Source organism: Peromyscus eremicus, chromosome 2, assembly GCF_949786415.1.
Source record: "Peromyscus eremicus chromosome 2, PerEre_H2_v1, whole genome shotgun sequence".
In the NCBI taxonomy this organism is placed as follows: Eukaryota; Metazoa; Chordata; class Mammalia; order Rodentia; family Cricetidae; genus Peromyscus; species Peromyscus eremicus.
Genome location: NC_081417.1, coordinates 71758216 through 71785952, shown reverse-complemented (window position 1 = coordinate 71785952; position 27737 = coordinate 71758216). Strand labels below are relative to the sequence as shown.

The following is a 27737-nucleotide window of genomic DNA, read 5'->3' as shown; positions in this document are numbered from 1 at the left end:
GATGTACGTTAAGGAAGCAGATAAAGCCATGTGCATCAGAACTATAAAGTGGGAATATAAGGCACATTCTACAAACTCCCAGTGTGTGAACCAGGGCTTAGCAAGAAACATTAGAGGATTTTTCAGTGTTTGCTTTGTGATTATCAGGACTTAAGGGTTGAGATAAAATACAGAAGATGAGTCACAGCCTACGTTTTCACTATTTTCCTGTGGTAATGTTGGCTCTGGAGCTCTGCCTTGGGAGACGGAAAACAGTAAAGGTAACATTTCAGTTCAGCCTTTTCACCTTCCATTAGTGGATCATAAAATCAATCTACTAGGTGACCAGAGTTTCTTTTCATAAAGTAAAAGAATAGGAACAAATGGAGGCCAGGTGAGCACAGATCAATTAACAAGAATGTGTGTGCTTTCATTAATTTTTTTCAGTTATGTGCATATATGTGTATAGATATGTATGTACAAGTGTGTGATAATTGATCACAAAATAAAGGGTATTTTTCCACATGCATTCTGACAAAGAGTTTGTAGGTTAGTGTTTAAGAGAAGAGAGAACATCCAGACACAAGGCATGAAGAGCAGCTGGGTGTAAAGGGCTGAGAACTCATGTGCAGCCTTTAGATGTACCAACTAATGACACATCACCTTCCTGGATTCTCTCAAGGAATTGTTGAGACAGTAAACTATTAAATAAGAACGCAAATGCTGCCAAATGTTCATGTTCATGTTTATTCTGACTCTTCTCGATGTCCAAGCTGTTCGGGTTCTTGAGGACACAAGCTGGATTACAAACACAAAAGGGTTGTTCCACTTTAGTTGATCCAAAAATATTGTGGACCTGTTGGTTCTGCTGATCCCATGGCTGGCCTCTATTACGTCATCACTTTCCTTCATTTTGCCAAGAGAAGGAGTGTTATAATTCTAGGCAGATATAAAAGAAAGTCATTTAGATTTATTGGTTAAATTTTTGGGAGTGTTTTGTTTATTCAAGGTAAAACTTTAACTGTACAGTTAATATTAATTAGGCATAATAGGTTCTGTCATATTACATGTGGAGATAAATTCTATTAATCTACTGTTTTCTTATTTTTAAAATGAGATCATATTCTTTTTTGAGTTGAATTTTTAAAGGTTGGCTTTGATTAATAAATAATTAACTGGCTTAGTACAGTACTGCTTATAATGAAGACCTGAGTTTCTGTCTTGGGGGTAGAGTTTAACCAGGAAGAGAGAATCCAAGAAGTTGTGGTTGGAAACAATAAAAGTAGCTACTGAGGTAGCTCCTGGTGTGTGAAATCCCATATTCTGCTACCATGCCCAAATCTTCCTGGGGAAGCTGGTGAGGTAAATAGCAGTGGATATGATCATAATAAATTATATATAAAATTCTCAAAAGAAATTTTTTTAAAAGATTGAGCAGGAATTAGCAATGCTAGAAAAGAATTCCACATGTAACATGCCATCTTTCAAACAGTGGCCAAGGCGTAGAGCAGCCTCATGAGGTTCCAGAAGATGGTGTGATAGCTGCTGAAATGGCTATTTAAGAGCATGGGTCTGAGGGCAGTTTCAGAGAAGGCTGAGTGTATGGGATTGAAATTGACAAATGTCCAAGTAATTTCTGTTCTTCACAGAAATCATCTGAGCTCTGCCTCTGAGGTGTGAGAGCATATCTTTCTTGAGTTGGAAACAGCTGTGAGAAGCAGAGGTTTCACAAATATCTTGAGGGTGTGAATATGAAGGGTGGTACTGGCGCATGCATTTGGGGAGGGGGCGGAGCACATGGCTGCAGAAGAAACTTCAGACTGTAAAGGACAAGGAATGACCACTAACTATCCCCTCTCCTTTTTACCATCATGCATTATGCTTCTGTATTGTAGATGGCACTTGGAGAGAGGAAAGTTCTAGAAAAGAATGTAGAACTGAGTTCAGTTCCTGAACTGAGTGAATAAATTGCTCAGAAAAGCTAAGAGAATCTGAAAAAAGGGTTGGACGAACCTGAGAGTGACTAGGATCTCTTCTGTTGGTAGGCAGAATCAGGAGCTGAAATGGAAGCTAAGGGACGAAACAGATTAGCAAACAAGTATACTTGCCTTGCTCCTGAAAATGGGTGAATTAGGCATACCTCCCTTGGCCTTGGGAAACTCATGGTGTGTTAGGAGAAACACACACAGATTTATTATATAAAATGTAAAGTGTTGCACACATTTAAGCACCTCAAGTCATTTCATGAAGACAGAGAAAGAACAAAAGTCAATTATTGGTGTTATTTTAAATACTTCCTCACCATGGAGGTTATGAGAGAAATGAAGATGAGCTTGTGAAGCAGAAGTTACTGTTCTGTCTATATGTGCATATACTGAGCTATCAACCAAGTGGGTCTGCATAAGCTTTCTGTTGATGTGTGATTCAGATGGTCAAGTAAGACCCGCAAATCAGAGACTTTATAGAATATCAAACATTGTTACCAATGTTATAGACACAGGCATTTCAGAGGCTCAGGTAAAGCTGGGAGAGGTCTAAGGTGCTGAGGCTGTGCCCTGGGTCTGTCTTTCTGTAGAGAACACATGCTCGCTGCCCCAGAGTTCAGAGTTCTGGAGGATTAGTGGTTTACTGAACCCTAAATTGAAAGCTGTTGGTTAACAAAGTTTCCTATTCATACATTTGCTAGAAGCCATGCTCATAAATCCTAGGTTTCTAGTTCATTTTCTTCAAGCAGTAGGTAAGTGGAGACCTGCTGCTAAGGTCTTGTGAAGATATTGCTCCCAGCAAAATCATTCAACTACTTGGCAAAAGATCCAGTTGTTAGCAAGGTTAGGCAGGGTGGCCTGTCTCACTCGCTTGGTAAGAAGAGTAGAAGGATGTTAGAGTGTCTATTTTAATTCTTTTCTCCCAAGATTCACATCAAAAATGGGTGCAATCTTGTACTTAAAAAGATAGACTCAGATATCTTAAATGGAGACAGAAGTAGAAGTTGTATTTCTGTATGCCCAGTTTATTCTGTTTTCCATAGTCTTTACAGTTAATGTAGTTTTACTTTTGAAATTCAAGCAAAATCATTCAAACCATAAAATTAATATCTGAGCCCTTAAAACAATTATGACAATAAGAAAACATTCAGAGGGGAGATAAATATCACATATCATCCTGCATTCCTGGAATAAAGTGTAACAATTTTGAATGTATCTTTCCAAAATAAATGGTATCTTTCTAAAATATGTGATCTTTCCAGAATAAGTTATCATGTGTGTGCTGTTATGTAATCTTATTTTTGACTAGTTATATAATGAATCTACTTTATGATATGTATGGAAACGTGCTAATATCAAACTTATTCTCATATTTTAAACCTTTATCCAAGGCAATATAGGGGCAAATAAAGAATAACACTAAATGCTGTAGTGTTTTGTAGTAGGTGAAAGATGAAGATCATCAACTTATAGGTTTATATTTCTAGAATAAAATGATGCAATTATGTAATGAACATATATAATAAATATTAAATATTCAAATATAAACATTTTTGTATAATACAACTGTGTTGTCGGATATACTAGACACTTGCCAAGTGTGGTCATCTAAATTTAGGTCAAATAAAACAGAATAAACAATTCAGTTCTGTCCTTGTAGCCCCAATTCAAGTAACTACATGTGGTTAAAGGCCACATTATTAGATGGTAAGCGTCTAAGACATTTCCATCACCACAAACCTTCCACCCATGGAGTGACAGTCTGGCATTCCAAATATGATAAAAACCGATCCACGAGTTTGGTGAGCATTAAACATGTGACATACGTTATGCTAGACATTTTTCATGTTTCCTGTATTTAATATGATTGGATAGTCACAAAAATGTTTGAAGGGTAAATACAGCTAACTCCCACTGCAGGTTTAAAAGATGGAGTGTGAAGTGGAGTGACTGGAGTGACAGGGTTTGGAATAGGCAGCAAGGAAACCCTGTGTGTTCTGTGTGGAATTGGGGAGCTGGTGCTCAGCCTTCTCAGTTCTTCCTGGACACCTTGAGTGGAATCTTAGAATGGAACCCTCAGCTGCTCCTCTGAAGGCTTACTTTAAAGCCCAGCACCTCAGTGTTGCTCACAAAGTCCATTACAATCATCTTTAAGACAAACTCTTTCATTAGCATCCCAATTCTCTACTTGTAACTATGTTAGTCATGTCAAAGTGTAATCCCCAAAGACTACACTGCTCCCTATGTTAATCGTTTACTGGGCTTGAAAGCCTTTTTAGCTTTTTCAGCCTACTCAACTATTGATTTTTTTTTTCTGTAACTCAGCTCACATCCTGCCTCTCACTGAATGCTTTACCTTAACTGTGAGTCTGATGAGAAGCCCCTAGGATTGTCTTAAGTGCCTGTCTCTTTGTGATTTCTCCCCTAAAAGATGTTTGTCAAGGGGTGATCATTGATCAACTTGAACGCTTATTTATCAAGCTTACTCTCCATGAGGACAAGACCCATATCAATCTGTCAGAAGACCAGATGTAGATACAAATATTAATCTCAATTAATGGGACAACTATTTTCCAGACTTGAGTGTCATATTATCTGGTGACAGGGAAGAAGAAAGTGAGAGAGTCCTCTCTAGACAAAATTACCCTCTATAGATCAGAGAATGTCTATCATCTTTTCCCTCTTAGTCATCCGTTTTTCCCTTCTGAACAGGTGAGCTTGAAATTGTTTTTGATGGTTTTATTACCAAAAATTATCTCTAGGAATACATTGGATGCTTGTTTCAGAGTAAAGGAAAAAGAGAAAATGTCCCACCCTACCAGAGAAGCAACTGAAGAGGTTTGGGAGGCAGGTTTCTCTGATACCTTCCTTCTACTGCAAGACAGGCTGATGCTATGTCTGAGGCATGAAAGGCTCAGCCTCCATCTCAGCTCCCAGCCATGCTGTCTGCATCTGTCTAGATGTCCCCCACTTCTTCATTAATGCTCCTCCGTGCCAAAGGGAGCTGCTTGCTGTGATGCCTGCCATAATGTGTCACAGGTTGACAGGCAATTGCTTTGTGAAGCATACTGCTTAGCTACAAGACACGCACTAGACTGCCTCATGTTGATGGAAAAGACCAATTCTTATACATCCTTAGGTTAGAAAAAACTGGCATAAAATGTGATGTGAATAGAGATATTATATAAATACAAGGGTCTACAATTGCTATTTACCTTCCTGGCTTTGGGATGTGTAGCATATGGTTATGACAATGCCTCACCTTCATCGGGAGCTTATTAATTCATTTATTTATGTGTGTATTCATTTAGGCATTCTTCAAAATGTTAGATTCTTTTTAAGATCCAGATACTTACAGGAAGTGCCAAGGGAACACAGGCATAAACAATCTGGTCCATGCCACTAAGAACATCTCATTGAAGGAAGCACAGGCAAGGAATATGATTCAAATTCAAAGAGACAGGGCTTGAAAGATGATACAGAGGCTGGGGATAAACTTCAGTGGCAGGATGGTGACAAACACTTGCAAGGCCCTGGATTCCAATACCACCAAAAGAAGGGATGGGGGAGGGAGAGAGCGAGAGAGCACAATGTACTGGCAGGTAAGCACAATAGAAGAAACCATTTACAATGCTCAGAGAAGCTCACTGTGCTTCATAGGGAATGTCAAGTAGGAGCTAAGTTGTGGGTGATTGCATTCATCTGATGTGAGTTTATTCGTAAACAATAGCAAGTACATAGGAGGTATAAGTGTAAGGGAGCATTCATTGGCATAGTCTCCAGCTAGAATGCAAAACAAACAAAGAAAAATCACAGAGGCTGGTATCAAACTGGCCCACCAGGCAAACATATACAGAACTAAAAAAATCTTAATTAGTAGTTTGGAACTTCTTACACTGATGGCGGAGAATCATGAATTCATTTGGAGAGCTGGGGTAAATGTTCCTCATCTTTATGGAGTTAGGAGCAATAACAATAGCAAGCCTTGCAAACCTGTTTGTTTCTTTAATCTTTATGTAAACTGGATTCTCATGATGGTTAAAATCTTTAAAACATACACATGCAAGTCTCATGGTTTATGCTTGCAAGTGGTATAAAAAAAAGTAGTATTGGGAGACCAAACATTATTCCATAGGGCATAACAGGTCATAGAAGCATAACAGACAAAAAGAAGGAGGCTTGAGAATCTTGGGTTTGTAGAGCAAGAAAAGGAAGAGACCAGAAATACCAGTCTGTGCATAGAAATGCTACGTGGCCTGGAGCTTGACTTTCTTAACTCATTTCCTGAGTTAGGGGTGACAACACCAAAGAACCATTGTACAGCCATTGTCTAGAGTAAACACACACACACAGACACACAGACAAACACACACACACACACACACACACACACACACACGCACACACACACACACACACACACACACACACACACACACACACTACACATAGCCAGAATGAGTCCAGAGAGACATGAGACCACCACAAATGCAGACATTGGTGCAAGTCAGGTACAAATTTACTGAAACTGCATTTGCATTTGCTTGGTATGTCCATTGAAACTTGTGTGTGCAGATAACAGATATTCATAAGATGACTATGAGTTTTCCTACCATCTCCTGAGAGAGATGGTTAAGCACAGAAGGCACAGTTGAGACTGTGCTGATCAGTAAACAGTGCAGATTTTGGCTTCAGACAGAGATTAGTTAGAATCCCAGCTCTACCATTTGTTCAGTTTCTGTGATTCTTGGTAAATCGTATGTAATCATTGATGTATTAATCAAGTTTCTCTAAAGGAACAGAATTAATATAGTTAATATATATCCCAAAGATAATTTGGTAGGTTGTCTCACAGAATATGTGCTATCTATATGCTGGAGAGACACCAGGAACTGTTTAGTCCATGAGCCTGAAGACCTGGAGAACTCTTGAAAAGAGCCATTGTTTTTCAGTCCACATTGGAAGGCCAGTGAAGCTGGGTTGTGATGCCAATGTAGGATGATGGCAGCAGCAGCAGCAGCAACTAAGTAGATGCACTCATCAGCAAGAAGCAAAGGCAGGCAAGCAAAAGCAGCCATGATTTTCACTAGGCCCCCTCTATATCTGGGCCTCCACTAGCAGGTGCTATCCACTTTGGAAGATGGTCCTTCCCTCTTGTTTAATCCTTTCGGGCAATAACCTCACAGATAAGCCTAGAGTCCTGTCTCTTTGTTGATTCCAGAGCCAAACAGTCTAACAACCAAGAACAACCATCAAACCTAAGTTTCTGTCTCCTGATTTATAAAACAGCATGAAGTCTGTCTTCAGTATAAAGGAGGATTAGCTGGGCTCACATGTGTTGAGATGCCTGGCTTACTTCCAGACATGTAGCTATTATCTTATATAATTGGCATTTTTTTTTTTTTTGTAGGTAGCACAGAACTGAATACTCCAGAAAGCATACATTTTCTTTGGAGTGACTTCTCCTGGCTTGCAAGTGCACTTAGAGTTGAAATTAATCCTTGGAAAGTAAAAGTAATTAGGAATTACCGCTGATTGGTCTTGAAGGAGACAGTCATTTGTCAGTAATATTGACCCAATGAAACCAGTAAGGTGTAAAAGGCATCATTTTGAAATGACAAATGAAGCTCTGTCATCTAAATGAGGAGACAGACATGGGGTCACTGGATCTTGTGGGTCTGCTCTGACAGGTAGTTAAGCAGTCATTGCAATCCCAATACGCAGGACTCCTTAGTCTAATAGATGAGTGAGCTAAGGCTTGGGGTATTGCTTTATCCTAGGAGTAGAGGTAAAACTGGCTTGACTCAAGCCTCAAGATCAGAGGCAGAATAGCTCCTTGAGAAATAAACAAGGAACAGAGTAAGTGTCAGCATTTCAGCAGGAACACTAGCACTCACTTTTAGCATGTGGATCTCTCATTTATTAGAATTATACAGGGATAATCCTCATGCGGCGATCTTTGCAGGCCCAAAATTTGTATTTCAGTTTAACCATGAGCATACAGTTATTGCCTCTTAGTTTTAAATCCGAGTTTTATTTTTTCATAATTGCTGTGAAGTAAATTCTTTTATACTGTAAAAAGCTTACAAAATGTGATGCCAAGGCCGTACAAAAGGTGCCTGGCGATACTGTTCACTGCCTAAAAAAAATTGCATCTGGAACTTTCAGTTTTGTGTTGAAAAGGGACACGACTTACTAGAACATGCCAATGAAACACAAATGGTTTAACTTCTAGACCTCATAATACTGAGGATTGCCACCTGCTGTAATTATTCTAGAGGCTGTGGGGACAGCAGAACTTTCGGTGTGGATTCCCCCCCTCACCTCTGTCTTCCGATTCTTTAGTCTACATTAACATGAGATGAGTCAATACTCCGTCTTAGTTTTGTGATAGTGCTTTCTCTTCTCACTCTTTTTCCCTTTCCCCTTCCTCTTCCCACTCTTCCCTCCTTCCTGACTCTGCCCACCCCTTCTCTCCTCCTCTCCCTACCCTCTCCCTTCCTCCTCTCTCATAGACTCAGAGCCCCAGTGAGCTCCCCAGTTCCCATCAGGGGGTAGGAGTAGCTCTCAAGTAACTCTGCCTGCTAGGATTCCAGGTCTCAGTTGAAGCAGCGGCAACAATAGCAGCCATGGCCTCAAAGCCAGCGTCAGAAGTGACTCTGTCCTGGGTTTGTTAGTACCATGCTGCTGTTACGGTTCCAGATTTAGAAATTTCCCATTGTTTCTATCTTTTTAATCTGTTTATTACCTCATCTTACTCTTTCTTTGTAATTCTTCAATTACGTTGGAGAAAAATATCTCTGTCATTTCTCTTTTTCTGACTGAATGTCCTGATGGACTCAAGGCGCTATTAAGCCTGTCAGCGCAGGAGAGGTCAGAACAACAGCCACTCTGGATTTGATTGCTTTTCCCTCATTTCTGTCTCTATCTCTGATCTATATCATCTATCTATCTATCTACACACACACACACACACACACACACACACACACACACATATCTACTATCTCTGTATTATATCATTTATATCCATATCTATCATCTGTATCTATTTTTTTTATCTATGTCTATACCTATATCTGTGTTTAGTTTTTACATGTGTCTCTGTGTGTAGGTGTATGTATATATGTGTGGGTACCTACAGAGGCTAGAAGATGGTGTTGGATTCCTTGGAACTGGAGTTACAGGTGGTTGTGAGCCACCTGGGTACTAGAAATCAAATTTGGGTCTTTAGTCTTAAGCAAGAGCAGCAAGTGCCCTTGCATGCTGAGACATTTCTCCATCCCCTACCTATGCATTTTACAACTGCAGTATTTATCTCCCTTGAGAATTACAGGGATTATGTGATGTATGGTGATATTCTATTTGGGCTAAAATGTGATTTTATTTGTATGTTAATAAATAAAGTTGCCTGGGGATCAGAGCTAAAAGCGAGCCATTTAGCAGAAGTCTGGCAGTGGTGGCACACACCCTTAATCTGATCACATGGCAGGCAGAGTCTCTGTGTGGTCAAGGACACAGCCAAGCATGGTGACCTGAACCTTTAATCCCAGTACCAACCATAGAGACCTGGAGGTCTGTATAGACAGGCAGTGACAAGGCAATCATGTGGTTGTGTTTAGAGCCAATGAGAAGGCAGAACAGCTTTTAAAAAGACAGTCACACGGGAAGAAGGTCTCTCTCTCTCAGGGAAAGCAACAGCAGCGAGTGGTAAGCTAAAGGGAGTCGTGGCTCTTGCTCTGATCTCTTAGACTTTGACTCTGTATTTGGTTCTGTGTTTCTTATTTACTAAGACCGTTTAGAATTTCATCTACAAAGATGGATGCCCTGTGTGTGCTAACCCAGTGGGACATAGTCACTACATAGCCCAGTTTCTTGGACATCTACCATTTCCTACCATGTATTAATCTCCATTGCTTCTTTGATGCATCCTTCTTAGACATGGGCAGTGGCACAAAGCACTCCATGTGTTTGTCTCTGCCCTTCATTATCTACATAAGTAAGGCCCTAAGTAACATTATTTGTGATACTAGAAATCAGAATCTACCATCATAATATTCCTTCACCTTTAATCTCAAACTTCTCATATTAGTTAGAAAACAAACTAGACCAACATAGTATCAACAAGAACAAAACCAACACACGTCAGCATAATAGAAGTTAATCTCCACTGTTATGTTTCCTAGCAGTAAGGAGCCTGTGGTTAATGTTGGTGGCTTTGTTCCAAAGGTTGATGGACTGTATTTGCTATCCTCAAAATATGGCTTTTATCTCTTTATCCAAGAATATCATTCATTGTTACCATTTCACAGATACACAAAAGGATAGAGAAGATTGAGGACAATGGAGCCTTGCTTAGGGAGATGTCTGCAAGCTACTATAAGCATAACTTCTACATGCATTGCACTAGTGATTAACTAATTCACAAGCCCTCACCTATTACAACAGAGGGTGAGAACTTTGTGCCTAGATAGACTACCAAATGCTCCTTAAGAGTATTGGGTTCAGTGTGCCACTTGTAGATCTGTACTATAGTTTGAACAAGTGCTCTCTGCTAAAAGCCCAGCAGAAATGGTGTTCAACCCATGCTCTGCTTAGCAAGCTACTGTATCCAGTTCATGTGTTTGAAGCTCTGTAGTGGGTAGCTGTTCCAGGTTTGACCTGGAAGTACTACCCCCATTGAGGCTTCCAGTAACTGTCACGCCTACGAGATCCAGATGTGCCGGCTCTCTTGGTTCTGGATCCTGGATGCTGGAGGTAGACCGAGCAGAGTTCTCCAGAGAACACTGTCAGACTGCACTACACCTTTCCCGACCCTGTAACCTATCCCTTTACTTGTAAGTTACCCCACAGAATAAACCTCCCTTTTAACTTAATACTTGACTTAATACTTCCACCAGTGAAGCTCTGCTTTCAAAGCTGTGTTTTCATAGCATTATCTCTGTCCCAATCTGCACATTTGCGTAAGATGATATACAGAGTAACTATTTAGGCTAGTGACACTACTAACAGTTCTTAGTAAAGTACATCAGTCCATGCCACAGGTTCTCTCAAAGTCCATCCAGCTAGGATGGGGGGGGGGGGGAATTGGAAAAATTATTTTTCCTGTGGTCTCCAGTTCTCTCTTTCAAGTGAGTGGAATAGGAAAGTCTCCCTGTTTCAAGTGACAATAGACTAGTATAAACTTACCTTATATGAATTAACTACCTCTGATACCTTCAATTCAATTCCTTCTCCTCCTTTATCACCAACAGACTGAATACACTCATTATTGTCCATAAATTACATATAAAGAAATTGAGGCTTGGAGATATGGGGTAGCTTGCCCAAGGTCACATAGCCAATAAACCAGTAAGTAATTAGATACAAATTTAAATACAAGTCTTCCTGCCTCCAAAGCTGTTCCTCTTTTTATTATTATATCCCACATTCATTACAAGCACTGGTACCTTAAGATAAAAAATGAACTCTATGTAATACAAACCATTTTAATAGAGAAGTTCCAAAAAACAGGACATTACCAGGGCCACACTGTCACCATAGTTTATACTTACCATGAACTCTTCCCAATAAACATTTCATTTAAATTTAATAAAGCAGTTAATAAAGCCATAAAGGTTAATTACTAGTTAAGGGAAAAATATGACTTCACTTTGGTGAACACGTGAAAAATGAATCAACTTCGTTTTCAGTTAACCTAGGATTATACAGGCAATAAAGCATGATTATGGATTTAACATGTTAATTCTCAGGAACTTTAAGAGCAGTGCTTTGAAATACATGACCAATTGCTAACACATCTGACAAGCCTACAGACAGCACTAACCAGGATTAAATCACTGGGCTCACATGTGGATGCAATAGATCTTTCAAGATGAGATGGCCATACGTTTTGATCACAGAGACAGTCCAATTGCCTGGTTATGGGATGAGGCATAGTGAAGGGAACAATGAGGGACACAATCTGTGGTGTCCATCTGACACCTCACTTTGGAAGACATCTTTAAGGAAACAACCTTTAACTTATTTTCATAAATTTAAGTTCCTTTCCCATGTATTATTGCTGTCTATGATGATTCATGTTTTACTTGTGTTTTGTAGCATAGAACAAAGAATCCACATCACTTCAGACAGTTTACTTTTCCCAAAACAGATCCTTGGCACATTCAGTTTTTGTGGCCCTTCTATATAGTTCAACGACTCTGTAGGTTCCTCCAATGTGACCTTAATTAGAATCCTAAATAACAGTTTCTTTTATCGTTGCATTGCCTCATCTCTAGAAAACTAAAGTGATTTTGATCATGTAAAGATTATAAGAGGAGTGTGGAAACTGTGTACTAGGGAGAAACTGGCTCAGTAATTGCATTTACAAACAAAGGTTTATGGTACACACCCTATAAGTGCAGGGATGACTGGTTATAACAGAAAGCACATCCCCAAATGCTCAAACTATCATCTGCCCCTTGATAAGAAAAGCTGGCTGATATCTGATCAAGAACATTTTGTGAATTCCAATTCAGTTGTAACATGTTCAAGGATCCTTTATTTCCCCTGCTCATATAATCTATTTTCTGTTCCAATTTTCTAAGGTCTCACAGCCAATGGTCTTCCTGCCTCGAAGTACAGTGATAATTAAATATGGAAGCATGTGTTCTAAGGCACAACAGGACCTCAAAAGCCTGACTTTACTGCTGATGTTCCAATGTTTTGTTATTGTTTTCCATGGGAAACAGAAGAGTGTGTTGGTAAAGACCATTGGCATTGCTCTAGTTATTTAGGGTCAGGCCTCAGCTCTGCTGTTGTTATCGCTTGGTTCTTTATCTGTAAAAGAGGGATCGTGATACCAATAACCCCCCACATAGGATTCCTGGCAAAACTATAACAGAGAATACAAGAACCATTTCTGGAAAAGCATTTGGCGACACAATCAATAAGCTCAGTGTTGACTGTTGTCATCATGACCTTCCTCTTAACAGGAGGCTAGAGGGGGTTGGAGAAGGGGCAGAAGGCTCAGTAGGCCAAAGTGCTGTGAAGCCTGAGGACCTGAGCTTGATCCCTAGAACTCACGTGGTAGAAGGAGAGAACCGACCCTTCCAAACTGTTATTGGATCTTCACATGTACTCTGTGACACGCACACTCACACACACACCCATCAAACAAACAAACAAACAAACAAACAAATAAAAAAAATAAGTAAGGCCACTGAATTTTTAGATTATGTTAGAAAGAATTAATTCATTTCCCAATGACTGATTAAAAACACATTCTTTTGGGCAGATGTGAGGTGCAGGACTATATGGTCCTATTATTATTCCAGTGTCCCAATTAAGATCTGCACCCTCTTTAATTTTTAAGATCTCAGTGCATGCAGCATTTCTATATCCCAGTTTCAACATATGCAGCTAGTGTTATAGCCTCATCAGAGACTAATTCATTTAAAGGCTGTGGATACACTGTTTTTACTCAGTAATTGATAGTTCTTTCCTTGGTCTCAGTTTCCTATAAGGAGGTCTGACCCCTCTGAATGTCTTCTATTTTAGGTGTTCATGCTCTGAGGCCCAAATCACAATAACCACACCACAGGTGTCCATCTTCTTTCCTTTCTTCTTTGCCTTTTTGTGATGGAAAGTTTATGTATCTACTTGACTGAGCTAAGAGAACTCCAGATAGCTGGTAAAATTCTGAATGTATCTGTGAGGATGCTTCAGAAAGAGGTGTTAGTATTATGTCGGTAGAAAAGTGGGCCAGCATCATTTAATCTGTCAGGGTGAATCCTGTACTCTTTGAGTGGAAAAATTAAGCATCTCTTGCCCTTAGACATGGGAGTGCCTAGTTCTCTAATCTTTGGACTCTAGGACTTATACCAGGACCACTGACCTCAGGCCATCATCTCTTCTCATTCTCAGGACTTTGAACTTGTGCAGAACCACACCTATGGCTTTATAAGTCTCTAACTGGCAGGGGTAATAACATAGGAGTTCTCAGCCTCTGCCATCTAGAGAATCAATTGGCTGATAATTCCCCTTCTGTATCTTTATATAGTCTATCATTTCTGTTTCTCTGGAAAACCCTGAACAAAACAGTTCAATTTTGTAGTGGCCTAGTTTTTGTTTCTAGACCAATGTTTAACGATTCATATTGTCATTTTCTTCCTTTCTTCCCTCCACCCTCCCCTCCCCTCTATCCTCTCCTTCCTCCCTCCTCCCCTCCCTCCCTCCTCCCCTCCCTCGCTCCTCCCCTTCCTCCATCCTCCCCTTCCTCCACCCTCCCCTCCCTTCCCTGATGTCTCCCTCTGGCACCTTTCTCTATCTGCCTGTCAGGAGTTCTCAAGCATTTTACATAGATCGATGCCTCATAAATACCCTTTAGAGTAGTATTGTTAGCACTGCTGATAATTGAAATTAAGAAATGGACATTTTAAATAACTTGACTAAGGTTACACTGTTAAGCATCAAGTTAGCCATTAAATCTTGGCTGCCTGGCCTTGACATCACACTTTTAACCTTTATGCTTCTCTGATTGCTTGTCTTAGTCACTGTTCTATTGCTGTGAAGAGACACTGTAGATGAATTTCTAAACGGTCTTATTAAATAAGAAACACAGAGCCAAATACAGGGGTGAAAGCCATAGAGATCAGAGAAATAGTGAGAGCCGCCAGCCAGCCTTAACTCACCATCCTGCCATAGCTTCCCTAGAGAGCTACTTCCTGTCTACCCAGGCTTTTATTGCCTTGCTGTTCTGCCCTCTCATTGCCTCTTAGCCCAGCTACCTCACTTACTTGTCACTGCCTGTCTGTACAGACCTCCAGGTCTCTATGGTTGGCACTGGGATTAAAGGCGTATGTCATCACGATTGGCTGTTCCCTAGTGTGTCCTTGAACACACAGAAACTCTGCCTGCCCCGTGATTGGATTAAGGGCGTGTGCTACCACGTCTGACTTTTGTATTTACCTTAAAATGGCTTGCTATTCCCTTTGATCGCCAGGCAAACTTTATTAACATACAAATAAAATATCACCATAAGACACCATGAAAATAGCAACTCTTACAAAAGAGAGCATTTAATTGGGGGGTTGCTTTCAGTTTCAGAGGGTCAGTCCATTACCATCATGGCAGAGAGCGTGGCAATGAAGCAGTAGCTGAGAACTACATGCTGATCTGCAAGCCGAGAGAGACTGGGCCTGACATGGGCTTTGAGATGTCAAAGCCCACTTCCAGTAACACACTTCCTCCAACAAGGTTACACCTACATCATTTGGTTACATCATGGCCACATTTCCTAATTCTTCTCAAATAGTGCCACTCCCTGGTACTAAACATTCAAATATATGAGCCTATGGGGCCATTCTTATTCAAACCACCACATTGCTGAGGTGACTTTCAAAATCTCAATGAATTTCTCAAACATACAATACAATTTATGTATTAATATAAGCATTCATGTATACTCCACATATAGCATGGCCCATCTATTTTTTTCTTCCAGATAATGTGAAAACTATATATTATTTTTCCTAAAAAGAAACTCATTAAAGTTATTATAAGGAATAATGAAGTTCTCAAATTATTGCTGTTAAATGCAAATTTTAACCTATAATCTTGATTAATTTTAATCAGATGGCTGTCACACTATAGAAGACTTGAATTTCAACATTTTTAGGGTTGGGGATATAGTTCAGTGCTAAAGAATACATGAAGTCCTAGATTCAATTGCCAGTACCACAAAAAAGAAATTTATTTATTTATTTATTTATTTATTTATTTATTTGCTGGAGTTCTGTCCCGTAAATCTTTTAAGGCAACATTTTTTTTTCAAGTGCTTGGGAGACAGCTCAGCTAGTGAAGTACTTGCCATGCAAGCATGAGAACCAGAGTCATGAAAAGGTGGGCATGTGATACTAGAAGGATGAAGACAGGAAGGCTCCTGTGGTTTGCTGGACAGCCAATCCAGCAGAATTGGTGAGCTCCAGGTTCAACGAGACACCTTGTCTCAAAAACAGGATGGGTAGTAACTGAGGAAGACACCCAATATCAACATCTGGCCTCCACGAGCATATGCATACATGACGCACATGTACACACACATAGACACATGTTCACATATAACACACACGCATACATGTCTACACATACACACTCCCAGAAGTACTTTAAAAAAATAACATGCATAGGAAATTAGAAGATTATTAAAAGACAGGTCCTGATCTGGGTGAGGCCTGGGATGACAATAAGTAGCCAATCTCATGTGAAAGCATACAGGCTTTCACAGTGATGCATAGGGATTGCCCAAGGGCTTCCTTGGCATTTCCCTTTGGGTTCTGCTTACCTGCACACAGGTGACTGAGTCTTAGGCGCTAATACAGAGGAGAGGTTAAAATAGATGACGGTGGCCTTCATAACACGGGCCCAATTTAAATCATAATTTCTTCATGGTGGTTCTTAGAGCTACTGATCCTACTCAGTTCACATCTGAGATTTTGTTTTGTGTTCATCATTTACCCACTCAGCGTTCACAAAGAAATCACATGTCTAACCGGTCCTTGTCTTAAAGATGTTCATTCTTGAGGTAAAGAAAAGGGAAAGCAAGCTTAGATGAGTAGGCAAAAATGGTCACATAGATATTTTGGTATTGCAGTAAAAGTTTGAGTAACTTTTCACTTCTAACAGCTGGACAGTTAGAAAAATGTCAAGTAATCATTCAAAGAAAAGATGTATTCTAGAAAGTATACACTTTCTAAATAAGATTGGAGCAAGGATCTTCTGAAGATACACATTCAGCATAAAAATAATAATGACTTTCCATAATGGGATGTTGTACGTGACTATGCTCCAGCAGACCAGCCTCTATCTTTGGGAGTTCAGCTGTGTCCACTTGCAAAAGACCATCCCAGCTGGTCTTGTGGACTTCTGACATTGATTCATAGAAAAATGGGCTGACAGGGTCATAGAACATTCAGTAGAGTATGCAGACACTGCGTGCCACCTACGTATACAATTCTGCCCTAATTGCAGGTGGCCTCGGTGAGAAGCTGCAAGCTTTATAAGCCAGGGAAGGCTAGGGGAGAGAGACTCCATCTACATGATTATAGAAAAGCCATCATCCTTGCTGAGTAAAGACTTCCCAGTGTGTCCTTTTTTGAGGAGGAACCTATGCTCTTGTAAGTAATCCCTCACTTACGCTTTGTAAGTAAGCTTAGTTAAACCATTGGTTCCCCAGAGTGGACTTTGGTAAATATTGTACATTGATTTGTTGTTGGAACCATAGAACAGGGGACAGAAGCTGTTTTCATATTTTTCTGGGAAGGAATTTTAGCAACATGGACTACTCAAAGCTGTCCCAGCACTGGTGAAAAGAGTCTGCCACAGTAGAAGCTGAAAAAGCATTAAAGGGCTCAGGCAAAGGGTGACAGATAATTGCATCTGTATCTAGTCAGGCCACATCTGTTTCCTGATTGTTCTAACGTGCAGACTCTGTATTTAGGTACCTCATTCTTTTGCATTCCTGAAAAATAGCATATATATATATTATATGTAATATATATATATAACTTTCACAGTTCAAAGGTTGGTGTGTGTAGTATTTAATGTATAAATATGCATCTTGTTATGAAGCTTAATAGAAAAAAACCTTTTCAGCCCACTGAGTAACTCTAATATTATTAAAATTATCGAAACTACCTGTAATTCCAATACTTTATAAGTCACCTTTTAAAAAGTATATATGAATGAGAAAAAACTGCATATGACAGACAGACTTTCAAAACATTGTCCTCTAGTTTCACTTGGTATTTCTTAGTAATGTCATGAAGTTTATGTTCAGTTCTTAAACACACAGTATTTCTAGGAGCTCAATTTTTTGTGTGTTACTATAACGTAAAATGTCAAGAACAATATAATTAAAATGGAAAGCTTAGATTCTCTACACATTGTGATTGGATCAGTTTCATTTAACTGAGGTGAAAAGTAGATTGTGGACAACTTACTTATCAGAGATCATACAGTTCAATAAGACCGCAGTAACTCCATAAACACGTTTACCAAACAATTCCCACATGGAGGACCCTAGACTAAGTGCTGTGAGAGAGAGGTGTTTGCCTAAAATGGAAGTTATAGTATATTCTATTGGTAAAAACAAACAAACAAACAAAACTGTACATGTAGATGTCACTTGTGTCTGTGGGTATTCTTCTGAAATATCTTCTTGCAAGAGAGAGAGAGAGAGAGAGAGAGAGAGAGAGAGAGAGAGAGATACAGTATATATATATATATATATATATATATATATATATATATATATATATATATATGAAATAGGGTACTGATGGGAAACTTTAGGCAGAAAAATTGCATGAATAAAATTATCTATCAGAATGTCAGTAGCAATGTGCTTGATCTGGAGAAAGGGACCCCAGGGTCAGTGAAACCAGTTCAAAGTATACTCTGCTTGTTATGGCAAGGTCAAGTGGTAACCCTTCCTATACATATCAAATATGTGCACTGAAAGATGAAAACATTTGATGCTTTTTATTTTCTATGTTAACACATGCCAATGACTTCAGTATCTTCAACAAGTCATTTCTCCTTACCTGCTTTTCATTAGAAAGGTGACCCATGCCTCAAGAAGCAACTGCACCAAGAGCACCAGAGAGTCAAGGGCAGAGAGGAAAAACTCGCTTTGAACCTAAGAGGTTTCAGCTGACCCACATGCCATCGAAGACGCTGTGTGAACTGAAGCATGTGTATTGAAAATCAGTCACCTCCTTTCTCCCAGCTGGCACAGATGAACCCATTAGCATCAAAAGGACAGTAGAGAGTGAATTTGGGAGTGAGGAATTGGTTTTTATTCTTACAAATAAACAGAAGTGACCCCTTAGAACCTTCACTTCCATGGTTATGCTAGCATTCTGGATTATGAATGAAAATGTGTTCTCAGGAGTGGAGAAGACCAGATGTTAAGGGTCCTAACTATGTCAGGGTGAGATTTGAGAAATTCAGTCAACCATAACAAGCTATAAAAAACACAAAGCGTGTGCAGCTAGACCTGCAGTTAGGTCTCAGCTCTGCTATTTTTTTTAATGGTATGATCTCTCTGAAACTCTTTCCCCTCATTGAAAACATAAGCATAATTAAAGTAACCTCATCATGTGTACTCAAGTAAAATGACAGTGTTTATGAATGTATTTGCCACATTTTCTCACAAGGAGAGAAAAATAGGTAAGTGAAAAATGATACCACAAAAAGTAAGTCGTATCAACTGTAATTTAAGATTGTTGACCCTGGAGTTGGGGATATTGGGGCTTCAAGTTCCACTGCAAGGGCAACACTTGATCCTTTTCATCATCAATAAGATGTGGATTAAGCAAGCCTCATAGACACTTGAATTTGTGAAGAATTTGAGTTTAAGGTAAAAAAGAGAAAAATGAACAGAGAGAAAAGCAGGGCAAGTCGTGAGGACAGAGTCTCGGAGGCAGGACCTGGTCTTTTTTTCACGTGATCCATCTTCCTGTCTTTCAAGTTTTGTTTTTTGTTTAACCTTGATGAGTTTTGTTGATTGCATCTCTATATCCCCTATGGTGTGTGTGTGTGTGTGTATCTGCACATGCTCACGAATACACTCCCTCCAAATCAAGAAGCCTTATTCCCTAGAGAACATTCACTCATCTACCTGAAAACCATTAGCTACTGGCTTGTCCAAGCTAGAAAAACACTGCTGGGTCATGAGCATACTTTTAACCACAGAGACACTTCAGTGAACTTCGATTAAACAGTGACCACTGCAACTGATTTCCTGTTCCCAATTTCAGGACCTTACATATGCTATTGGATCTTTAGCAATGGCTGCTCACCTACCTTGATGAAAGTGCAAATTTCAGAAAAAAATTCATAAAATTATGATATTGATCATAAGTGAATATGCATTAAAATAAAAAATATATGTTGTGTACATTTTCTAAGATTCCTGCAAAATGTGTTCCAAAACCAATAAATTTGAATTTGGAGTCCTGTGCTATCTCTAGGAGGAAAGTGACTACTGAGGAAGCAGCAGCACATGAGTCAGAAATCTGATTTCATTCTGTTTACAGCTTGACATCAGCCTTTCCTCTCATTATGTCTCTCAGGATCTTCAAATATACTACATGGAAAATTCTAGACATTTTCATTTGCTTCCTTTACTTAAAGTCACCTCTTTTTCTTGGTAGCCCTTGCCAAAAATTTCACCTAACAAATTCCTAAATGTTTCCCAAGACTGCACAAGAAACCTTCAAAAGCTTCCCTTTAAGGCCCCTGTTCCCTGTGTGTCCCCTCATGTGCCTGTGCACCTCAATCCAAGTCCTGGTTTTATAAGGATGCAGAGACACAATGCACTGACTAAACAAAACTCAGTAAAATTTAAAATTAAAAAGCAGGTGAAAGCCAGGAAGATGAACCAAGTTCAGAAGACCCAGGTCCTGCTTCCAATACCCTCTCTGGCTTACCTTGCTTTTCTCTCTGTTGACTTTCTTTCCTTTCATCTTAAACTCACATGCTTCACAAACCCATAAACATAGCTCCTGGGAGTGCCCAAGCTTTAGCTCTATTACCATCTGCCACAGGGAAGAAAAGACTCTTATTTCAAAATAGTTTGAATACTCTTGGGACATACAAGAATTTAATCACCACTGGACTCCTCAATCTCACAGCCAAGGGCAAATTACTTTGAATAGCTTGTCTAAGGTGTATTCGACATCACTGGACCTGGTGTCTGTGAGTGAGAAATCAGAATTACTTAAACACAGAACTTAAAATACCTACATATTAGGATGTGTGGAGAAGGTTGTAAAAAATCCTAGCAATGTTTATTTAACTGGTTTATTTAAATAGATTTGAAATACCAGTGACTACACAGTAATCCTAGATATATATGCAAGTATATATCTTAAGACAGTGGTCCTAACAGTTAGGGAGCTTGCATGGGTCCGACATAGGCCTTCCACATGTGTGTGACTGTAAGGCTCCTAGCAATGAGATCAAGACCTGTCCCTTGCCGGCTTTTGGGAACCTTTCCCCCATGCTTGATTACCTAGACTAGCCTTGATGCAAGGGAAAGAGCTTGGTCCTGCCTCAACTTTTTCACACCTGCCCTTAAAGAAAGACCTTTGTTCAAGGTCCTGCCACACTTTGTTCAAGCCCATGGGAGGCCTGCCCCTTTCTGAATGGAGATGGAGGAGGAGTGGATTGGGAGGCGGGGTAGACAGGAAGCTGGGGTCGGGGAGGAGTAAGGAGGAGAAACTGTGGTCAGTATGTAAAATAAATTAAAAAATGTTATTAAAAAACAGTGGTTCTGTCATATTTTCTAGGCACACAAAATTCTACTAGTTCTGAAATATAACACAGAGAGAAAGACACACAGGTACGTACACACGTCTAGCAGCATACTTAATATGCATAACTTTCTTAAGTAACTTACATTCCTATTATTAATATAGTCTTTGTAGTGTTGATAAATCTGGGCAGCTATCTTCATTGTTAAACCAAAACTAAAATAGAAGGAAAATATTTTTTAAAAATTTAAACTGCTGCCGGGCGGTGGTGGCGCACGCCTTTAATCCCAGCACTCAGGAGGCAGAGCCAGGTGGATCTCTGTGAGTTCGAGGCCAGCCTGGGCTACCAAATGAGTTCCAGGAAAGGCGCAAAGCTACACAGAGAAACCCTGTCTCGAAAAAAAAAAAAATTTAAACTGCATCTCTCTCTCTCTCTCTCTCTCTCTCTCTCTCTCTCTCTCTCTCTCTCTCTCTCTGTGTGTGTGTGTGTGTGTGTGTGTGTGTGTGTGTGTGTTGAGGGGGCATGTTCATGCTATGACATACTTGTGGAGGTCAGAGGTGAGCTAATATGAGCTATTTTTTCCTTTCTACCATGTGGGTCAAGTGTGTCTACCCACTAAGTCATTATGCAGGGTCCAAGTAAAATATATCCAGGAATTCTACTCATTTACAAAGAGTAGACAGAAATACTATTTACATACATTAATAATTTAATAATATATATTTGTCTCCAATAAGAGCTTTGAATTTAACCATCAGATATTTTGTTTTAGTTACAAAGTACTATGATAAATATTTTCATATATTTCAGATTATATCCACACTTTCAATGAGCCTTGGTGCTGTCTAAGTAGACTAATTTGCCTTTCAAACAATTTATATCTCTATGCTTCTGATGCTATCTGTTTTGGATTCATTCGTGGCTAGATGCTTCTGAAGTCTTGAATTCCTTTCTTTTAAACCTACTTTCTATAGGAAGTCACACATTCAGAATGACCATTCATTGATCTTTGATCACCGAGATGCCACAACTCAACACAGAACTGTGCCGTGGTTTGTGTACCCACACACTGGCAATGGGGTTTTTTGGTCCCAAGTGTTCTAATTCTCCTTGCTCTAATGACTGGGTTCTTTCCTTTCTTCTGCTGCTTACTTGGGGACTAATATTTCTCAGTCTGTAGGCCTGTGAGACTGTCACACTCTCTTCCAACTTGAGAAACACAGTTACCTGTAGAGGCGCAGCTGTGTCTCCGCCCAGAGGTTAAACAAACCTTGCCATGGTGGCCTGGGGTCAAGGATGCCATCCTGTAGGCAGATTCACAGCCGTGCACACTTCCTCTTGATGGCCCACGGTGTATATTTTGGGTGAGACATTTTCTTCTGTGATTTCCCCTCGTAGAGAGATTATCCCGATCTCTGCTTATGGATCGCTTTCTGGATCCAACACACCAGGATTTGGATCTGGGTGTCCTGGAACTGGATCGACTTTGGGTTCTTGCCCTGTGTTGTGAACCAACTTCTACACACTGGGAAGACTGGCTGTACTTTCTCTTCTTTTTTCTAGAAGAACCCAGCATTTTATCATTTCTCATAGGAAAGAGGAAATTTCCAGAGATGCAATTACTAGAACTATCCGTTTCTCTGGATTTGCTGTTTATCAAGATTCTTTCTGTAGGCAATCTTTGATAACCCTTTGGTGAAGATTCTTCAAGCTTCTTTTTTTCTTTTTTCTGATAATGTACCTGTTGGCCAGTATGCAAAACATTCCTTTCTCTTAAATTGTACTTTCTTGGTGGTACCCGATTAGAATCCACTGATGCTCCGCTGATGTGGGAACTTGCTCTGCTCCTCTGAGGATCGTGGACATGGCCAGGGAGCAGCTTTGTGCCTTCTGCCTTTTTCTCTTGGTTATCGTTTTTGTAACACTCTGTGCCTGGGCTGCTTTCCCTGAGATTATCCCAATCCAGTAACAATTTGGTAGTGCAAACCACATCCTTGAAATCATCTAATTCCCATTTGTCTTCAGTCCCATGGAACTTGTCTGTTGTTTTCTGATGGGTTGTTGAGGTTTTGGGATTTCGTGAGGAATTACTGCCATTTGGGAACTGTTTCAAGCTAGGGTGAGGCCTCGGCCTAGTCTTATTCCACTGAACCCGGGTGTTCTTAGACCGCTTGGTACCTTGTTGAGACACCACGAGGGAGAGATTCTCAGGCAAAGACAAGATTGGAGCTGAAAAAGCATTCTTGTTTTTCATCCATTTTGAAATAGGACACTGATATTCGGCGCTCCGGTCATAGGTCTCCATGTTGTAAGATGAATGAACAAAACTGATAAACTCGTGCAGAAAGTGGTGGGTATGTTGTAGAAGATAAGGCTCCAGTAGTTGAGTGAAAGATTCACTGTTTAAGTTAAATATTGTCATGTGATGGAGAATAGCAGCTAGAACATTCTTAACTGTGTAGCCATTGTCTCCATAAACAGCTATGAGTTCCCGTTTCAGCCAGGGAATCAGCCGGTGGAGGCTACTGGGATTTCTTTTGAAATAATTAGCTGAAAAGTGCTTTTCCAATTTAGAGCTTTGAACACGTTTTACCCAGATTCCAGAATAATACAGTGCTCTTCTGAACTTCACAACCCCGTGATCTCTAAAGTGGCCCAAGGCCCTGGAGTACGGTTGGAACTTCCCACCATCTCCAAACTTCCTCAGTAGTTCTTGGATAGTCAGTTCTCTCAATGGTTTGGTCTTCCGTTTGGTGTTCTTTGATGTCTCACTGAGATTTTGTCTTTGAGAAAAGCCCATGGAACTTTCCCTCTCTGAAGGGAGAAACCCAGGGTCTTCCTTGTTATCATTCTCCAGCCTGTTGGAATAAGACTGAGAAAGAAAGCGTTTCATGATGGGAGAAAGTGTGGATTTCTTACTTGATCTGGCGTATGGTGCATCATCATCTATCTTTCTGGAAGAAATCCAGTTAGACTCACTGTGAATACCTTCCAAACAGTTAGGACACTCACAGTTCGATGAAAGCTCCACCGCCATTGGTTAAACAGATTCTAGCTCATGAACCGAGTGTAAGAAAAAGAAAATGGCTTCAAATCAGTTTCTCATCTGGCATGAAAAATATCTATTAAAGGTCCTCCATGCGAATTTTTATAATCTCCTCTCTCCGTGGAATAAACGCAGGAGTACAGTTTGGAGACACAGTGTTTCTTAGATTATTGATAACATACATAGGAAACCCAGTGCATATAAAGGCAATGAAGATACAGGCACATTGAATTTTTCTTTCTCAAAGTAGTTTTTAAAGCTCTGAAAAGAAAATTCAAATAAAATAAAATCAGTATTAGCCCTGAAAACATATACATAACAAGTAATATTATACAGACTAAGCAGGTTGTATTTATTTGTATATGTCAACAATTAAAGGAAAAGAGGCCACAAATTTGGAAGAGAGCAAGGGGAAATGTTACATGGGAGGAAAGGTAAGTGGAAATGATGTAATTATGTTATAATTTCAAAAAATTTAAAAACTATTTTAAAAATTTAAGTATCATGTTCTTTGACCTGGCAATTCTATATGGTTTTAATTTAGATGTATAAGAAACTAACACACATTGACAGTTTCAATGGCATTAAAAAACTAAAAATTACTTAAATATACATCAGTGAGAGATGTGTTGAATGAATGATGCTTTATTTATTGTATTTAATATTAGGCATATATTCAAGTGAAGTGAGGAGATGTACATCTACCAAGACAAGAAGATGGCTGAATATATTGTTACATTAAATTTAGAAGTATGGAATACTTTGCACACTCCAGGACAATCAGGCATAATGGCTCATTCTTGCTATACCAAAACTAAGGAGGTTGAGGTGGAAGAATCTTGAGTTCTATGGAAGCCAGCTTGGGTTCTTAGAGACAAATTATTTGATCTTAGTAGTATTGTTAACTAGATGAAGTTAGAAGCAATAAATTTGCACTACGAATAACAAACTGCAGCTCTAATATATACATCTATGTGGGTGATATACAAAAAATTTCTCAGAAGTAAAGAGATTAAAAGCATATTGGGATCCAGAGAAGGACATGAACACTGGTCATTGCCCACATCTGGTGTTCTGGAGCTTCAGTTCTGATATGACAGCTACAATTGACAGGGGTCAAAGAATAGATGGTGTTTGAGGTTGAACATCCAGTACAAATCACCTTCCTCAGTCTGTATATCCAAATGTTGATATGTTAAAAGAAATTAGTTTTAAAAAATCACCATGAGAAGAGTCAGCAAGAAAACTTATAACTAGAAATAAGTCAATGTATTTGCAGATTAAATTCAAGCAATGTATTTCTGAAAGGTTGCAGTAGGACCATTTATTTTAATTTTACAGTGACTCTAATTGGCAAAGGCAAACAAGTTCTCTCAGGAGCACATAACAGAAACTCAAGTCTCATGACAAATTCGCATAAATAAATTCACAGTTGAAAATCAGTAACAAGCTTGGTAGTGCAATACTACTGCAATCCTTGTTACATGGAAAGCTGAAGCAAGAGGATCAGAAGTTTAAGGCCTGTATGGGCTACAGAGTAGTTGTTCAATGATATCCAGGGCAATTTAGCTAAGATCATGTCCCACAATTAAAACTACAAAAAGGGCTGGGAATATAGCTCACTAGTAGAACACATATTAGCATGTGTGAGGCCATAGCTTCAACACCTAGTACCATCTCAAGCAAACAACAGCAACTAGTCCTCCAGCAACACACAAGCAATAGGCTATTTTAAGAATAAGACTACAGGAAAAAATGGATAATAAAATTGGCTTCTAAGAAAATCAGAAAAATGTATAAACTAGATGGAATCAAAAAGATAAAAATGTTTTGAGGCTGTTTTGTGTGTGTGTGTGTGTGTGTGTGTCCAGAAGGATTTGAAACACAGCCAAATAAGATTAAGAGAAATACAAGTTATAACTATTTAAAAAATAAATGGATCAAACAAACAGTACAAATACAATTGAATAGAATTATTGCCATGGTACAGTAGAGATCTGAACCCACTACACAGACTGCATCAGAGAGACAGAAAAGATAAACTGAAAGATGTAGATAATGAAAACAAAATGAGAAAGTATAAGATTCTTATAAACAATGAGGTTAAGGAAAGCATTCGTTAAAGAGATAAGGCCTAACAGCTTTTAAGAATTTGTAAAAATTTGTAAATCAGGCTCAGAATTATAATTAAGCCCAACTACAATTAATAAAAGAAACCCACATCAAAATAAATCAAAGTGAAGTGGCAGTCCATGAAACATAAAGTACCTTTTCAATTGTTACCTAAGTCACTAAAAAGATAAATATATATTCAAGGAACTGTTTAAAGCAAATACCATTCTGGAATCATATGTTATGTTCACTGGAAATAGACTCCAGTGATCATATCAAAATTTTGTAGAATTTAAGAGAAAGATATTTGGGAGAACTAAAACTCCAAATACTCAACCACAAACAGCATCTCAAAAAGAGTGTGTGTGAAATATAATCTGTAAGAAAAATAACTGGAGGAAAAAAAAAAACAGAATTGGAAGACAGAATGGTAAGGAAAGCCCAGTAGGCACAGATCCATATAAGGAAGCAGTGTGTAGAACTGCTTAGTGTGTAGAACATCACAAAGGCCATATGGAGTTAAGATAACAACAAAACCCCTTTCAACCATGGCCATCCATCCAGTCCAGGTGGACATATCTCTCCGTGTCTAACTGCTGCAGGAATCCCTTATGTAATCCCATGGCAGACTTTCACCTTTGAATAAACTGTATTCAAAGACCTAAATAAAGCCAATTTGTCATACCATAATGAGGTGAGTGAAAATGGATTTCAGAAATTCATCCAGTATTTGATGAAAATTGAGAGAATTTCTTATAGGTTCTTATGTTCTAGGCACGGCTCATTTCATTATCCTGCTTACTCACCAAGTCCTCATCTTGAAAATCAAATGATAGTGTATTCTTCAGCAGATGAAGGGGCCCCATCCAACTGAGCCTTAGCTGCCAGATTCATCTGTTTATAGTGAATAACCTCTGTTTTGTCTGCCATAGAGACAGAATTCAGAACTCAGGACAAGTTCTAGTTCAGACGAGGGTTAAAGGGAAAGCACTTTGAAGGTTGGTGTCTTGCCTTTCAAATCAGCAAGTTGATGTTAAGATTCAACAGTGAGTAAGATAGGATTCAGACCCATGGCTTAGAGGACACCCAAGCTCTTTCATCTTCTAGCAGACCAAAGGCAATGCTCTAGCAAGAAACCTGTTTCAGAGAAAGTAAACACCAAGTGGAATGCAATTTTTCTTAATGAATGAATCCCCTCAAATAATATGTGAAGGGGCTGGAGAGATGGCTCAGAGGTTAAGAGCACTGACTGCTCTTCCAGAGGACCTGAGTTCAATTCCCAGTGACCACATGGTGGCTCACAACCATCTGTA

General features: G+C 39.3%; 1 protein-coding gene across 4 annotated transcripts; it reads right to left on the bottom strand.

Moving 5' to 3' along the window:
• Positions 1–703: 703 nt before the first annotated feature.
• On the bottom strand, positions 704–27359 carry LOC131903647 (E3 ubiquitin-protein ligase Topors-like). Of its 4 annotated transcripts, none has more exons than XM_059254352.1 (3): positions 27231–27359; positions 22494–24573; positions 704–918 (listed from the first exon to the last, which is right to left on the bottom strand). In XM_059254352.1, exons 2-3 carry the CDS (start codon positions 24301–24303, stop codon positions 911–913), a joined length of 1818 nt encoding a protein of 605 aa, XP_059110335.1. In that variant the 5' UTR covers positions 24304–24573; positions 27231–27359; the 3' UTR covers positions 704–910. The 4 variants fall into 4 exon arrangements, with proteins under 4 accessions (XP_059110335.1, XP_059110336.1, XP_059110334.1 ...); XM_059254353.1 differs by lacking the exon at positions 704–918 and adding an exon at positions 15791–16524; XM_059254351.1 differs by lacking the exon at positions 704–918 and having other exon boundaries at positions 21953–24573.
• Positions 27360–27737: the final 378 nt, after the last annotated feature.

Coding starts and splice junctions, on each gene's coding strand:
- LOC131903647 (XM_059254351.1), bottom strand. CDS start 24,303: ATGGCGGTGGAGCTTTCATCGAACTGTGAGTGTCCTAACTGTTTGGAA.